A 15,801-nucleotide genomic window follows, 5' to 3' on the forward strand; every position below is an offset into this window, starting at 1 on the left:
GTCGATAAAAATAATTCCATGGCTGTCCCAAAAAACACTCGCCATCACTTTCCCAGCCGAATACACATCTTTAGGTTTTTTTGGGGCTGGTTCCCCCTTTTCAATCCACTGTTTAGATTGGATTTTTGTTTCGGGCGTATAATGATGAATCCAAGTTTCGTCTACAGTTATCAATCGGCGCCAAAACTCGGTATTATTGCCTCTAAACTGAGCCAACAGAGCGCTGGAAATGTTCATGCGCGCACGTTTGTGGTCTAGCGTAAGCAAACGCGGCACCCAACGCGCGGACAGATTTCTCATGCCAAAATCTTGGTTTAATATGTGACAAACAGTTTCTTTTGACATCTTCATAATCTCAGCTATTTCCCTAACTTTAATCCGGCGGTCGTCTAGTACCAATTGATGAACTTTAGCGATGTTATCGTTAGTGGTTACAGTTTTTGGATCCCCAGGACGTTCATCATCTTCCAAGCTCCTGCTACCACGTTTAAATTCAGTTGCCCAAAATTTTACGGTGGTAAACGATGGTGCAGAGTCACCATACACAGAGTCCAACTCATCTTTGATTTGTGAAGGCGTATTGCCTTTCAAAAATAAAAATTTAATTACAGCTCGATATTCAATTTTTTCGATTTTGGCGAAATCACCGAAATAGACTCACAAAAACGACTGTCAACAGATAATTGCGCAAGATAAATTTCTGAAATTTTGGCGAGTAGCTATTATAATATGCACAATTTGAAGTAGAAACTTTTTTTTCAGATGTGCCGCTAGCTTCACGTTGAGGTCGGTTATTTATCGGACAGCCCTCGTAATTTCAAAAGAGTTCAAGCAGTGGCGAGCTCGCGTCCAGCAATACAGGTAATTCATAATTCATTTTATTTCAAAATTTTCAAATATTTTTCACCATTTTCTTCTCCTGCCACAGATCAACACTTTGAAAAGGCGGTTTGTGATCATTGCCTTATTCCGACATGTGCCAAACTCTATATAAGGACGTGTGAAGGACTATTTTGCAAAATATTGAGTTGTCAAAAAAGTCTTGCGGTATTTTTTATTGAATCAATTCGGGTGACACCCATACATCGAGCTTCTTAGTGACTCCAAGCTCAATCGATTATTTTACGAGAAAACTTGATTCTCGAGTAGAATGGGAATCGAGTTTACCATCCCCACTGGCAGCCATCGCGTGCACATATAATAACCTCCGCACAATAACCACCACAAAAAAAATTATTTTTTTTTCCATGTTATTTATATGGAAAACAGAAAATTTGAAAGAGGCACCTCTTAATATTAATATTAAGAGCTCATCTTTTGAGTGACGTTGTTTTTCACATTTTCAAAAGTTTTGAGCCTGTTTTTCAGTTGAAAAACAAGGTTGCCTCAAAATGACACACCCTAGTATACATACAGTGTCGGACCAAACATACTGGACTGATGGCTATGAATGCTAAAAATATGTAAACAAATGTTTGCAGTTTTTCGTAATAAAGGTCGAAAATTGCATTCTCTATGCAATTTCAACAACGACATAAAGAATCAGCATCCTTTAGTTTAACGAAGTGTCTTTACATAAAAAGTCGTGACGCGATTTAAATTCTACTAATTACGAAGAAATTGATAACAAAAGATGGCCATGCCTGGTAACAAACATTTAATTCAATTAAAGCAATTAATTATTGAAGCCTAAAAGAATGGATTATCAAAAAAAAAAACATTTGTAAAAAATTTTATGTATATGAATAAATCAACAGCGAGCTTTATTTCAAACAAATTTGGAGACAGTAGATCTGTGACCATCTCACCACCGTGGAGGATGACCCAAAGCTACAAAACGACAAGACGATTCAAAAATACTTGGAAAATTAAAAAGTTTCCAGATAAGTCGGTAGCGAGCGTGGTTAAAGCCTTAAATTTGAACGTTAGCAGCCGTACTGTGCACCCACGAGCGTGTGTAGGTGGGCTAGGGTTATAGGGCAGCTAATAAGCAAAAAAAATTAGAGGCTAGATCACCGATACTGCCGAGGTACGGTTAAGAATGGTAGAGGTGGCATTATGTATGGGGATATTTTTCCGAGTTTGGGGTTGGACCTCTTCATCGAATCAATGGCGTTAAGGATCGATTTACTTACAAAGACATTCTTGAGAACGTGATGCTTTTCCATGCCGAGTGCAATATGCCACTTTCATTGTCGTTTCAACACGACAACGACCTAAAGTACACGTCGAAACTTGTGCCAAATTTGGTTGTAGCTCAAAATATTAATGTTAAAGTGGCCAGCTCAATCGCCATATCTCAACCCTATTGAGATCTCTGGGATATAATAAATAGAAGGATAGACAGAGGAGTCAATGGAGATATAAAAAAAAAATTGTTCGAAACTGTAAAACAAGTCTGGTTAAGCATTCCACAAGAAGTTATTAACAATCTTATAGCTTCTATGCCAAATAGATGCAGTGAAGCAATTAAAAATGATGATTATGCTATAAAATATTATATAACAATCATTATCATTATATTGTCGCACTGAATATTAAATATGTTTAATTTTTTTCGTATAAAATGCAATGGAGTCAAATAATTTCTAAGGATTTGTATGTTTTTATTTTTCAAATCTGAGTGATTTGTTTATATTTAAAATGATAATTGTGAGAACAGGAGATGATAATGTAACTCATAGGCATAAGTCCAATATGTTTTGTTCGACACTGTATATATTAAGCCTGGGATGGGCACATTTTTGCCAGCAAAGTTAGCAAAGTGCGCACGGAGGCTAGATGAGGGGAATATCAGTGTACGGAGGGAAGGGCATAAGAAGTTGCGAAAAAAATCAATTACATTCCTCCGCAACTTAATGCTCATCGCAGAATGGTTGCGGCCAGGAATAAAGGGATGTTCAACTTATTCCAGTGTGAGAGCACCTCAAAATTAGCATTTTTTATAACATTTTCCATTATGGCCAGATTGAACGAAATAATAATTTTTGGGCATTTATCAACCCAACGCCCAAAGTTTAGTACGAATAAAAATTAATATATAGTGGTTATTTATTATATGGAGAAACTATTTAAAACTACTTTATCTTTATTTATGGCATGTTAAAACAACTGACTTTTGACTTTTCAATGCCCAATAAAAGGTTTTAAGCTTTTTAGCTCTTAATCAATACATGTTTTTAATAATTTTCCATTGAAAATAATACTATTTTGCTTGATATTACAAAATGTTTCATCAAATAAATTTAGATTTCATAAATTTATTTAATTTTCATTGTTTTACATTTTTTCTAAGTGCAACAAATCCCTCCGTTTACATATCTTTTTGATAAGATTTCAATCTGACAATCGCTCGTTTCCAATTGCTAAACGTCAAACTCTACTGAACTCGATTAGCTCTCAAAGTTCAGTAGGTTTTGACGTTTAGCAATTGCTCTCTCACTTCCAGTGAGAGAGGAGTTAAACATCTCCTTATCTCTGGTTGCGGCAATACTGACATTGTACACAAATTTAAGAGCGGAAGTTTACTTCATATCGGAATTGTTCAGTTGTGTGAACAAAAAGAGGTAAAGATAATTTGCACGTTTTAGAGATTCGCATTAATATCTGTTTTAATTTATCTTTGCATGCTGGAAATTCTAATCACTGTTTGGAAAGAAATATGTTACACTTGTATCTAAAAACAATTTTATTTAATAAGAAAACAAGATATTTTAAAACTTCACAACACCTTATGGTTGTTCCTATTTTGTTCACACCACTGTACATGTGATAGATCAGTTAATGGTGGTGATGCCAGTTGTAAAAATTCATTTTAGTTACAATTGGGAAAACTTTTCTCAAGTTGTGGGCTTTTCTACGTACATATGCATATCTGCATACATAAAAAAGAGAAGATACTTGTGACCATTATATAATATATGTTGTGTTTAAACATATTGCAGTTCCATTTAATGAAAATGCTGGTATAAATATGTATATGTTTTGTTATATCTTCAGTTTGGTTGTTTTATCAAAATATTCAAAGAATTGAGGTTTTTTTTCTATAATTGTTTTGTTAAACTTTAAAAATCTAAGTTCCCTCTGGAAATGTATTAAAAGAATAATATGCACTATAGAAAGGGAACACATGTTTTCAAAAATATAATAAATCATCAAATAAAAATATATTGAATTTGCGCGGTATGGCATTATTGATTGAGAGTGGCTAAGCACACAAATAGAATACAAACGCTAATGGCAGAAACATCTTCTCACTTCGCTACGAGCTGCAAGCGTTTTGTTCTCGTTTTCATTCGAACAATGTTGCCATTACTCAATACGCATATGTAGTTTTGTACACATCTAAGTTTTTAATCAAACTATTAAATAAATAATAAATAATAGCATTCGATTCTGAATTTGAGTTATTTTAAGAAAATTTCAAATATATTGAAGACAATTTTTATAATTACTACAGTATATCGAGCCTGGCAATCCTGCGGTGTGAGAGAGCAATCAGCTGAGTCGTTTCTACGGGGAAAACGTCGTCGTTGGAAATTCTACGATTTGCGGGTGGCAGAAGGGTTGTTGAGTAATTATTTACATTGCGCTCTCATAAGATTCATTTGGGCATATGTGTTTGAAGAAACAGTGGTTCCTAAAGGAAGTTTGAAGAAATAACCTGGTTTGAAACTCTTTGCTTCGAAAATTATATCTTAAATAAGAAGTAGGTTATCTAATTTAAATTTTGGTACAATAATGCGTGTAGCTATAGCAAATGAGATTAAACCAAACATATAATTTATTATTTCAAATAAACAAAAATAAATATATAATACTAGGTGACCCCGCAGCCGTTGTCTTGCGTGAAATTATATAGTTTGAAATGAAAAGAAAGTTAAATGTGTAAGCGATGGCAACTCTGTTGCCCAACAAGTGTCAGATAAAATAAAGCAAGTGGCAGCAACCAAAAGGACACAGTCAACAAGCAACCGTCAGCGAGTGAACAGCGTAAAATAATGAGTACGAAATATTTGAGAACATTCTATAAATTTGCATAAGTGTAATATTTTTATATATTTAAATAAAGTTCTATATTGTTATAATTGTTTGACTGTCAATTTTAACGAGTGCACTCGAGTACGGTGTTTTTCTACAGTTCAGAAGTGGGATGATAAACCCATACACGTCTACATACATAGTAAGTATATGTGCGTTGGTGAAGGCCTATAGGCACCGGCAGATATATATATACGATACGTAAAAACGAGACGATGGCGAAAATCAGTGATTTGAAGGTGGAACAACTGAAGAGGTTGCTACGGGAAAGGCAATTAGCGACGACTGGCACGCGAGACCAGTTGTTGCAACGTCTTAGCGCATATGAGGAGTCCGACGAGGTGGACATCCAAGAGATCAACGTTACGGAGGAGTCATCCGAGATATCAACGGTGGCACAACTGCAGCAGGAGATAAAGCAGTTACGCGAAATGTTGGTACAGCTACTACAAGCACAAAACAACGGCACTGGTACAGTCAGCATGCAAAAGGTACAAACGGTACAAAACGCAAATAGCAGAGTTACGCCACTGACGCTATTTCAACGAACGACGACAGCACGGTGGCAACTAACAACAATGTTACAACACGCATTCAAAGCAACGGGGATATTTCTGCGAACGGGAATATTTCAACGAACGGGAATATGCGACACGCGTCAGTAAAAGAAATTGCAAATACCCTGCCGGAATTTGATCCAACGAATAACGCAAGCATTACGGTAGAGCAATTTATTGACAGAGTCGATCGAGTATTGGAAGCATATAGATGGGACGAGAAATTTTTATTGTTGGCGATTTATACACGTTTAAGAGGAGTTGCACGTATGTGGTTGGATGCATCACCCACATTACACACAACTTGGGGAAATTTTGCTGATGCGTTACGACACGAATTTGGTTCAGATCGAGACTAGGCAGAAATTCATTTCGTGATGGCCAATGCAACGAGGAAGCCAAAAGAAATCGTAAAAGAATATTGTTTTCGAGTGGCGGCACTAGGTATACGTTACAAACTGAGTGAGGCAGCAATTATACGTTATGCAAGACCTAGGTTAAAACATAGAGAACTTCAACAAAGCATTGCAGCAATGAAGTTTACAACAATGAAGCAGATGAGAGACGCCATCGAGGACTATTTAATTAATCGCGGAGGGCTAAGTAAGCCACAAGTACATCAACCAAGCAAGCGAGACAACAATAACGAAAAATATGCTGAGTCAACGAAACAAAATGATGAATTGAAATGCTACAATTGCAACGTAACTGGACATTTCGCCAACAAATGTCCATTGCCGCAGAAACGACATCGCTGTACAACGTGTAACAAAGTTCATCCAAACGGAGGAAATTGTGAGAAGACGACAGTACCGTTACGACGACTTGGTGCAATCAACCTTGACGAATGTTTCAAGAAATTAGTTTACATAAAAGCGCAACCGTATATCGCATTCATCGACACGGGCAGCCAATGTAGCATCATTCGTAGGTCAGTAGCCAAACGCATCGACGATAAAGCCGTAAAATGCTGCTTACAAGTAAAAGTCATTTGCGGAGGGGTGCGTACTTTCACGGAGGCTACATCGTCAACATCAACATCGAGACGCAAGCCTACATCGCTGATGACGAGTTACTAGAACAAGACGTTTTAATAGGTCAAGATGTTATCATCAATGCAAACACTACGCTGAAAATTAAAAATGATCGCACAATATTCGGAAGCAGACGAGCAGTACAGACAACGGTAATAACTGAGAGCAATTTTTCCAAACTAATGTCCAATTTCAGCAATGAAGCAGAACGAAATAAGATACAAAGTTTTCTGGCAAGCTATGCCGATGTTTTCTCTAGTGGGCTGAAAGATATTGGCAAAACTGACGTAGTTCAAGCTAGCATCGAACTTGAGAGCATTCGCACCATATTTCAAGCGCTTTGTCGTATCCCAGAACCGAAGCGTGATACTGTCAAAAAGATGATTGAAGAATTACTTGAGCGTGATATTATCACGAAATCGACATCCGAATACGCAAGTCCCGTGGAAAGAAAATTTTCTAGTCCCGAATATTGAAGAACGGCTACATGAAGCAAAACGTTTCCGATACTTTTCGTCACTCGATTTGAATAGTGGGTACTATCAGATCAAAATGGCACCCGATAGTAGGAAATACACCGCTTTTATCACAACGGACGGTCTATATGAGTTCAAACGCATGCCGTTTGGTCTAAAGAATGCACCAGCTGTGTTTAATAGACTCATGGCAGAAATCCAAAGACGGGTGGAGACGGGCGACATGCTGCATTATATGGATGACATCCTAATCGGCAGCAATTCTTTCGACGAAATGTATACAAAGCTTTCTCGTATACTCCAAGTACTACGTACTTGTGGACTCACATTGAACGTTAACAAATGTGAGTTGTTCACGCAAACAATAACATTTTTGGGACATCAGCTAACTCCTGAAGGCATCAGTCCGGGCAACGTCAAAACCAACGCTATCGTAAATTTTCCACAGCCGAGAAATGTCACTGAAGTACGCAAATTCTTAGGTCTCAGTGGCTACTTCCGAAAATTCGTCGCTGGTTATTCCATTATTTCTGAACCGTTACGCAAATTGCTACGCAACAACACCGCATTCGCATGGGGATTACAGCAAGAGTCAGCATTCAACGAACTCAAAACCGCATTATCATCGAAACCAACCATGGTCAACTACCGCATCGAAGCCGAACACGAACTACATGCAGACGGAAGCTCTATCGGCCTTGCAAGCGTTTTGTTGCAAGTCGAGAACGGACAACTGCACCCGATCTCATATTTTAGTCGCTCTACTACAGACAACGAAAAACGTTTCCATAGCTATGAACTCGAAGCATTAGCGATTGTGGAATCATTGGAAAGATTCAAATACTACGTATACGGAAAGAAGATCAAAGTTATTACCGATTGCAACGCTTTACGAACAACAATGGAGAAACGAGAGCTTATACCACGCTTTAGATCACGAGCTATCTGGGAATGCCTGAACGTATCATATCCGACCGAGGAACGGCCTTCACTTCAAAAGCGTTCCAAAAGTTTTGCAATGAAAACAACGTCAAACATATTCTCAACGCAGTGCGGACGCCACGCGCTAACGGACACGCTGAACGAGCATCCTATCCATGCTACTACCTTTTACTGATGAGGAAAGACGATGGGACGACAAATTACGTCAAATACAATGGAGCATTAATACCATCCCGAATAAAACCACAAGTTGTACACCATTCCGACTACTTTATGGGTACGTGCCTCGAGACATCCTCGAAGACGTACAACGAAGGTGACCTCGTATTGACTACAAACGAACCAATAAGCTCCGGTACATCACGTAAATTAGAACCACGATTCACAGGACCATTCATCATCACCAAAGTCCTGCCAAATGATCGTTATGTAATTGAAGACTTACCTCATGCCGAGCGAACGCAACGTCACTACAAAGCCGTATTTGCATCAGATCAACTTAAAACTTGGTGCATGTTACCACCAGATGATCCAGACGACATAGACAACGAAGATGAGAGCACCATGGGCGAGGGCGCCACATTGGGTCAGGAAAGCCGACTGTAAGCGATGGCAACTCTGTTGCCCAACAAGTGTCAGATAAAATAAAGCAAGTGGCAGCAACCAAAAGGACACAGTCAACAAGCAACCCTCAGCGAGTGAACAACGTAAAATAACGAGTACGAAATATTTGAGAACATTCTATAAATTTGCATAAGTGTAATATTTTCATATATTTAAATAAAGTTCTATATTGTTATAATTGTTTGACTGCCAATTTTAACGAGTGCACACGAGTACGGTGTTTTTCTACAAATGTATCATTTCATTTTTTTTTTCAATGTAACGCAGCTGTATAAACAACATTTTTCGGTTTCTGTTCCGGTGTACAGAAAAGATGGTTTTCCAACTCGTGAGCACGCTACGGCCGTGTAGAAAACAGAGCATTTCCAAATTTATGCCTCACACTATACGACTATCTTTAGGTCCTGTTGACTGTCATCTCAACGGAAACGGAATACGTTTCTGAGAAAATGGCAAATCGTTAGAAGTCAAAGGAATTCGTAGGATCAAGCATTCTGTCCCTTTGTATTCGATAGGTGCGTCACAATCAGTCGGTTTCCATTACACAGTTTCGGCGCATGAAGATTGGGAAACATAAAAAACGACGGATCCTACTGTGAGACGCAAATGATGCGGTGGCATACCAAGCCTGTCCAAAGAATTTAGGAATACCACTGGATAATTGACGGCGTCGTTTTCATAGTCAAGACGATCGATCGATTTGTATGAGCGCAAGTCTCCCGGAATTTGACTTTGAATCTTCCAGTTGAAGTCAACAACATCGGTGTTTTTGGCAGCTAACATTGCGCGTGCACTTAAGGAATCGTAGTTACGATAATTTGGCCAATGTCCGCACATTTGTGATGAGTTCATCTTTTGTGAATTGATAAAGGGAAGATGGGATTGATATCGAAGCACCGGAAGTATCAACCGAAATTGTACCATTTCCAATTCTTAGCGAAGACGATGTAAAATGTCTTCGACAATGCCATTTTTGTTCGTATCCCATAATAGACGCGGATTTGAAGGCATTTGTATTCCAGTGAATATCATTTTCCAGCAATGACTCAAATAAAGTTGAACTGCGTACATTTATCAATATCATTTTCCAGCAATGAATATCATTACATTCCAGTGAATATCATTTTCCAGCAATGACTCAAAAAAAGTTGAACTGCGTACATTTATCAATAGCAAGCGAAAGTAGAAACAATCGTTGTTTTTCGGGTGGATTGTGTAAATTCGTCCTAATGTATTAGTTGATAAGACACCTGGATGTCAATCTACTGGTTGGCCTTGCTTTCTGCGTAATTATTTCTTCGACGATGCATTCCATGTATAATATTAATGTATTTCCGAATGTCCTCGCAAACGGATCACTGACGAAGGTTGAGCAAAAGCTCGTTCAAGACCAATAACCGCCATGTTACTTCCTTTGGTGACGTACTTGTACTTGCAAACTTACTTGATCGATTTCACCAAACTGCAATACTCAACATCGATATGAGTTTTGAATGTGAATTAGATAATATTGATGAATATGGTATAGTCCATGTGTTGTCAACTTCGATATTCACGCCCCTAAATTGAATGCTAAAAGTTCTGCCATTGTCGTCTGGTGAGCGACGCCGATAGAGTGGATATCCATCATTTGTAATTTGTGTTGCCGAAAGAAAAGTACGTGGATACTGTTTCGTGCATTTATTGACAGACATACAAACCGAAGTGGGGTTGTGGTGTCCGCAAGGTTCATGAACCTTATTGGTTTTCATCACTTCGTGTAATACTGGATCTTTCTTTGCATCAGGTATTTCCGCATTATTGAATGATTTCATCAATTTGATCTGGTGTAACCACCTTCCATCATCCAAAGAAGAATGTATGCGTGCGGCAAACCTCTCTTTTCCCACTAAACAGAGTATATCTAGCATCTAACAGCACCATATACGCGTTGCTTCAAGATAATGTCCATCGAAGCTGTTGAAAAGTCATCGCATCCTGGGAGTACTCGTTTATGTGGCTTGGGCTGCTAATGTATGTTGATGCCAAAGAGAACGCCGACCGATATTAGCGCGAGCTCTTCATGGCATCGTGACAGATTTCAATCTGTAATTGATCACTTTGTGTGAAAAACACATAACATTTTCACTGAATAATTTTCAAAAATATTTGAAGTAAACGCCAAATTTGAAAGATTTAAATAATTGAAAAACAAAATAAAATAATTGAATAAAAAAATTTGTAAATTTGAATTCTTCAATTTTCCGATTTTTCCTCATGAAAGACATACAGGTTTTTTATTTCTAAACCTTTCCCGATCCACAACGAACAACCTCTTAAAATTTCATCAATATTGGTTTAGCAGTTCTCTTAGCGTTACTAACGAACCAACATTCATTCGTTTGTATGAGAAAAAGAAAAGGGCTGTTTTTAGGGGTTTCCGGCAATCATTCGAATTTTTTCTCCGCATAAACCATCCCTGAACCTCAACGAACATTTTACAGAAAGAATTATCAAATTTGGTTCTGTCGTATGAAAGTTATGAGCGTACATACATTTTGGCGATTCATTTTTATTTATATAGATAAAGACATATTAAAAACAATGATTACTAAAATCAAATATTTATTATACTTTTTGTTATTTGTCTTACATTTTATAAATTTATAGTAGTTACAAAGAAACTTAAAATTGTTAGGTAATTTTACAGTTATTACCCACAGTGCAACTCTCATTTGTAAACATGGTGTGGGAAAATACGTTGCTCTCATTTGTAAATATGGAGTGGTAAAATACGTTGCTCTCACTTTCCTCTTCATGTTTGCCCGCAATGATCCCCTCACCTAGCCATCAAAATGTGCACTCGTGCCCGCACGGCCAAAATGCCACTGAGGGCTAATATGCCCACCCATGTATTAAGGGGTTACATTCTTGTTAAATTCGACAATATCTCTAGAATATTGCCATAAATTTTGATCCGAGTAATAGTTTCGGAGATACGAGGTGTGTTCAAAAAGTATCACGAATCGTAACTGACAGTTTTCTTCGATTGCAGGGGCGTGGTGAATCCTGAGTTCTTGCCACAGGGAAAAACGGTCAATAAGGAATATTACCTGCAAGTTATGAGCAATTTGCGGGAAGCAATCCGCCAGAAACGCCAAGATTTGTGGAAGAACAAAAATTGGCTTTTGCACCACGATAACGCCCCTGCTCACACACATCGTTGCTTGTGCGCGACTTTTTGGCCAAAAACAACACACTAATAATGCCGCAGTCTCCGTATTCCCCAGATCTGGCCCCCTGTGACTTTTTCTTGTTCCCTAAACTGAAGAGGCCCATGAAAGGACGACGTTACGTTTCTCTTGACGAGATAAAGACGGCATCGAAGGAGGAGCTGAAGAAGATAAAAAAAAAAATGATGTTTTGAAGTGCTTCGAAGATTGGAAAAACCGTTGGCACAAGTGTATAATATCTCATGGGGATTACTTTGAAGGGGACAAAATAGATATTCATGAATAAAGAAATAATTTTTGAAAAAACACAAAATTCGCTATACTTTTTGAACACACCTCGTATAGTCTTGAGAACTTGTACGCTCGATGCTAGCTCATAAAGACATATAGGCTGTTCACGATAAGGTGGTTATCGGGTTATGTGGTTATGTGATTAAGTAAACAACAATAAAATGCGTTATGACAAAATAACCAAAGTTGACCAACCTAGGCCCTTGTTTACAGATTATGTGGTTGTTTGCTTATTTCCAGTGTTAGAAAGTCGTTGGAATTTTACTAAATGGCAGCATAAAAAATGAATAAACTAAGCGAATGGCATTTTCATTTAGATTTTCTTATTCGAAAATCTGCTATTAACAGCTGTTTTTTGTTTACAATCGGCAAATTATGCAAGATGTCTGCAAATTTTATACAAAGCATTTGTTGAACCCTTAAAATTCAGATTATTTAATAAGCAAATACCTTCAATAAAGTCCATTTCCTGAATAGCAGAACTTATTTTAAATTCGATTATTTTGCTTTTTAAACTTTGTTTAGGCATTTTATAAGTTGGAATTTCATTGAACTAAAATTGTAAACAATGAACAGCTGTTTGTGTAAAAATAAGCAAATAACCATACAACATAGGGTGCTCACGGAGCATAGAGGTTATTTTTAATCTAATAATCACATAACCCGATAACCACCTTACCGTGAACAGCCTAATAGAGAAGGTGCAAATTGATATCTGGCAGAGAACGTTTAATACAGAGAAGGTTCACGGCGCGAATAACGTAAAAATATTTTTGGCTAACTCAGCAGAGATGGAAGAGTTTCACCACTGCCAGCTCGGCAGGAGAAATTTTAACATTTTCGCTTGAACAGAGCTGAGCATGAAATAAAAATTATGCTCAAAACTATGTATTGCTCTAACAGACGTATGTTCGCTCTTTTGCTTATATTCATGCCTCGAGTCGATCTTCAACTCAAATAGCGTTGAATGAACTTTTGATGGTAGGTCCAACTATCCAAGAAGAGTTATACTCAACTCTTCTTCGTTTTCGTTTACACAAGTACGCTTAAACGGCTGACATTACTAAAATGTACCGCCAAATAATGGTGCACGAAGAAGACAGAAATTGTCAGCTTATTGTGTGGAGAGAGCATCCTTCTGAGCAAATTCAAATTTTTCGTCTTAACACCGTAACATACGGCACTTCGCCTGCTCCATTTCTCGCAACACGGTGTTTGCAAATGCTCAGTGATACCAATACAATGAAATACCCACTCGGTTCATTGGCCATCAAAAGGGGCTTTTATGTTGATGATTTATTAACAGGGTCCGAAAATTTTGAGTCTCTAGATCTTTTGAGAAGTGAGGTAATTAAAATATTAAACTCGGCAGGATTCACCTTAACGAAATGGTTTTCGAACCACCCTAAATTTTTCGACAGTGATTGCACTGAAAAGTCATTAAGCTTTAATGACAAAAGTTCCACTAAAACGTTAGGAATCCATTGGTTGCCGAAAGAGGATTTGTTTCGATTTGTTTTAGATGACAATTTTAATGATCTGCGAGCCACCAAACGAAACATATTGTCAGTTTCTGCTCGCCTTTTCGATCCTCTTGGATTACTAGCCCCATTAGTTACCAAAGCAAAAATCTTATTGCAAGAGCTTTGGATCCAAAAACTAGATTGGGATGAGTCGATTCCATTGCGCCTTGACACTAGCTGGCAGAACTTTAAAGTCAACCTAATGCAGCTCTCATAGATAAATACATGGCTCCTCCGACGCCTCAATAAGGGCATACGGGTGCTGCATATATGTACATCAGAGGCCTGCACGATTAAGGTAGGCATCGTACGATTACGTTACTAAGTAACACTTCTGACGATTACCACGATGCGAAGGTAACATTGCGCATCGGCATCGCGGCATCGTGGCATCGTACGATTACTATCTGGTATCGTCAATGGCAAATGAAACGAAATACAAACATAAAAGCAAATTCTTGTGATTTTTCTTTTGTATTTACCGTATATTAAGAAAAAATTAATAAAATTCTCTTCATTTAAACATAAATTAATTCAATATAACATAACATAACACAACATAAATTAATTCAATAAATAAAAATAAATTAAATATATTTCGTTATTTTCGATTAAAATAAGCAACGAATTAAAAATAAAATTTTATTGTAAAACTTCCAGATGTCACTTGAACCCGATGCATCACTAATTTTATAAACACCACTTTTAATACGTTGCAAAATTTCCATTATATAGATTTAAATAATAGCACAAATGCAAAAACTTTGCTAATGTGAAAATGCCACTTCTTTTATTCGCGCACAATACTAATTGAGTACCACAGCGTTGTCCACGGCCTATGCGCCAACATGTCGCGACAAGTGTCTGTGAAAGCCCGATTGTGTAACTGTATTCAACTTCGTAGGCAAACAAAGCAGAATTTTGCGATCAGTTGACGCTAGAATAACCAACACAAGCATAACGTGCACACAGTCCCGTTGGACAACAAAGCAAAAAGAGTAGCCCAGTGAGAAATTGGAATTAGAATTAAGCAAATTTTATAAGCAAAATTATAAAATAATGAAAATTAACAAAATGTATTTTAAGGATATATTCCCTATTATCTTTAAAAGACTTGGAACATAAATGGCATTGCATGACACGAAAGGCATTTAGGAACATAAAATATTTCTAGCAGGGCATATTTGGTTTTGCGTTATAACTAGTTTTACATGATGTTAATTCGTTGCTGGCTCGACAACGACTGAACGCGTAAGCGTACGTGTGAAGTTAGTTTCCACAATTGTTCTAAGAAATGCCGACCACTGGTAACATGTTAGTAATCGGCGATGCCCGCGATGCCGATACCCTCGATGCCGATGCCCACGATGCCAAAGTACCGTTACGTAGCGTGTACTCGCCGCATCGGCATCGCCGCTTGCTAACATGTTACTTTTTTAATTACTCGTGCAGGACTCTGATGTATATATGCAAACATGTGTATTCGTATGAATTCTTTTTGTGCATATTAATGAATACAGGTGCAATTGAATACATTTGAATTAAATTACTTTTTCAAAGCAATATTCGTAGTTAATGTGAAAATAAAGAATACTTTTTCAATTATTTCTTGTATTTGATATATTTATACTTGTGTGTACATATACTTCATTATATATGTATATGTATATGTATGTACATATGTATGTATATAACAGACTATCATAATATATTAAAAAAATTTAATATATTACAATAGTGATGAATGTAAGCGTACATTTTATTATTCAAAACTTATATTCATATGTATATTATCACTTATCAATAATAACATGTGCGCGCTGCTGATATGTACTTATGTACATACATACATACATAAATATGTGCGTATGGCATTGGCACACAAATGACGCATACACAACATACATACTTATATGCGTTCACATGTAGATATGTCACCCGCAAAAACTAGAAGCATTGCTGAAAAGTTTCAAGCGTTTTTGAAACACGATAAATATAATAGTTAGGGATGCGCAATTTTAACTCACTCCAATTACCTGTCGCGAAAGATTTATAAACTGTTCCGGCAACGAAAAGGCGTGCGTTCTGTTCGATCGTTCAAT

General features: G+C 37.3%; 3 protein-coding genes across 3 annotated transcripts in view; 2 read left to right on the forward strand and 1 right to left on the reverse strand.

Annotated features, from left to right (window-relative positions):
* Window positions 1–15,801, forward strand: part of LOC125779136 (uncharacterized) — a 153,076-nt gene that overhangs the window by 131,246 nt on the left and 6,029 nt on the right. The window lies entirely within an intron of this gene.
* LOC105223425 (uncharacterized) overlaps window positions 1–15,801 on the reverse strand; it is a 155,867-nt gene that overhangs the window by 102,608 nt on the left and 37,458 nt on the right. The window lies entirely within an intron of this gene.
* LOC125779181 (uncharacterized) lies at window positions 8,025–9,119 on the forward strand. Its single transcript, XM_049459822.1, has one exon. It carries the CDS (start codon window positions 8,059–8,061, stop codon window positions 8,653–8,655), a length of 597 nt encoding a protein of 198 aa, XP_049315779.1. The 5' UTR covers window positions 8,025–8,058; the 3' UTR covers window positions 8,656–9,119.

Source organism: Bactrocera dorsalis, chromosome 6 (genome assembly GCF_023373825.1).
Source record: "Bactrocera dorsalis isolate Fly_Bdor chromosome 6, ASM2337382v1, whole genome shotgun sequence".
Classification (NCBI taxonomy): Eukaryota; Metazoa; Arthropoda; class Insecta; order Diptera; family Tephritidae; genus Bactrocera; species Bactrocera dorsalis.

Coding starts and splice junctions, on each gene's coding strand:
- LOC125779181 (XM_049459822.1), top strand. CDS start 8,059: ATGCCTGAACGTATCATATCCGACCGAGGAACGGCCTTCACTTCAAAA.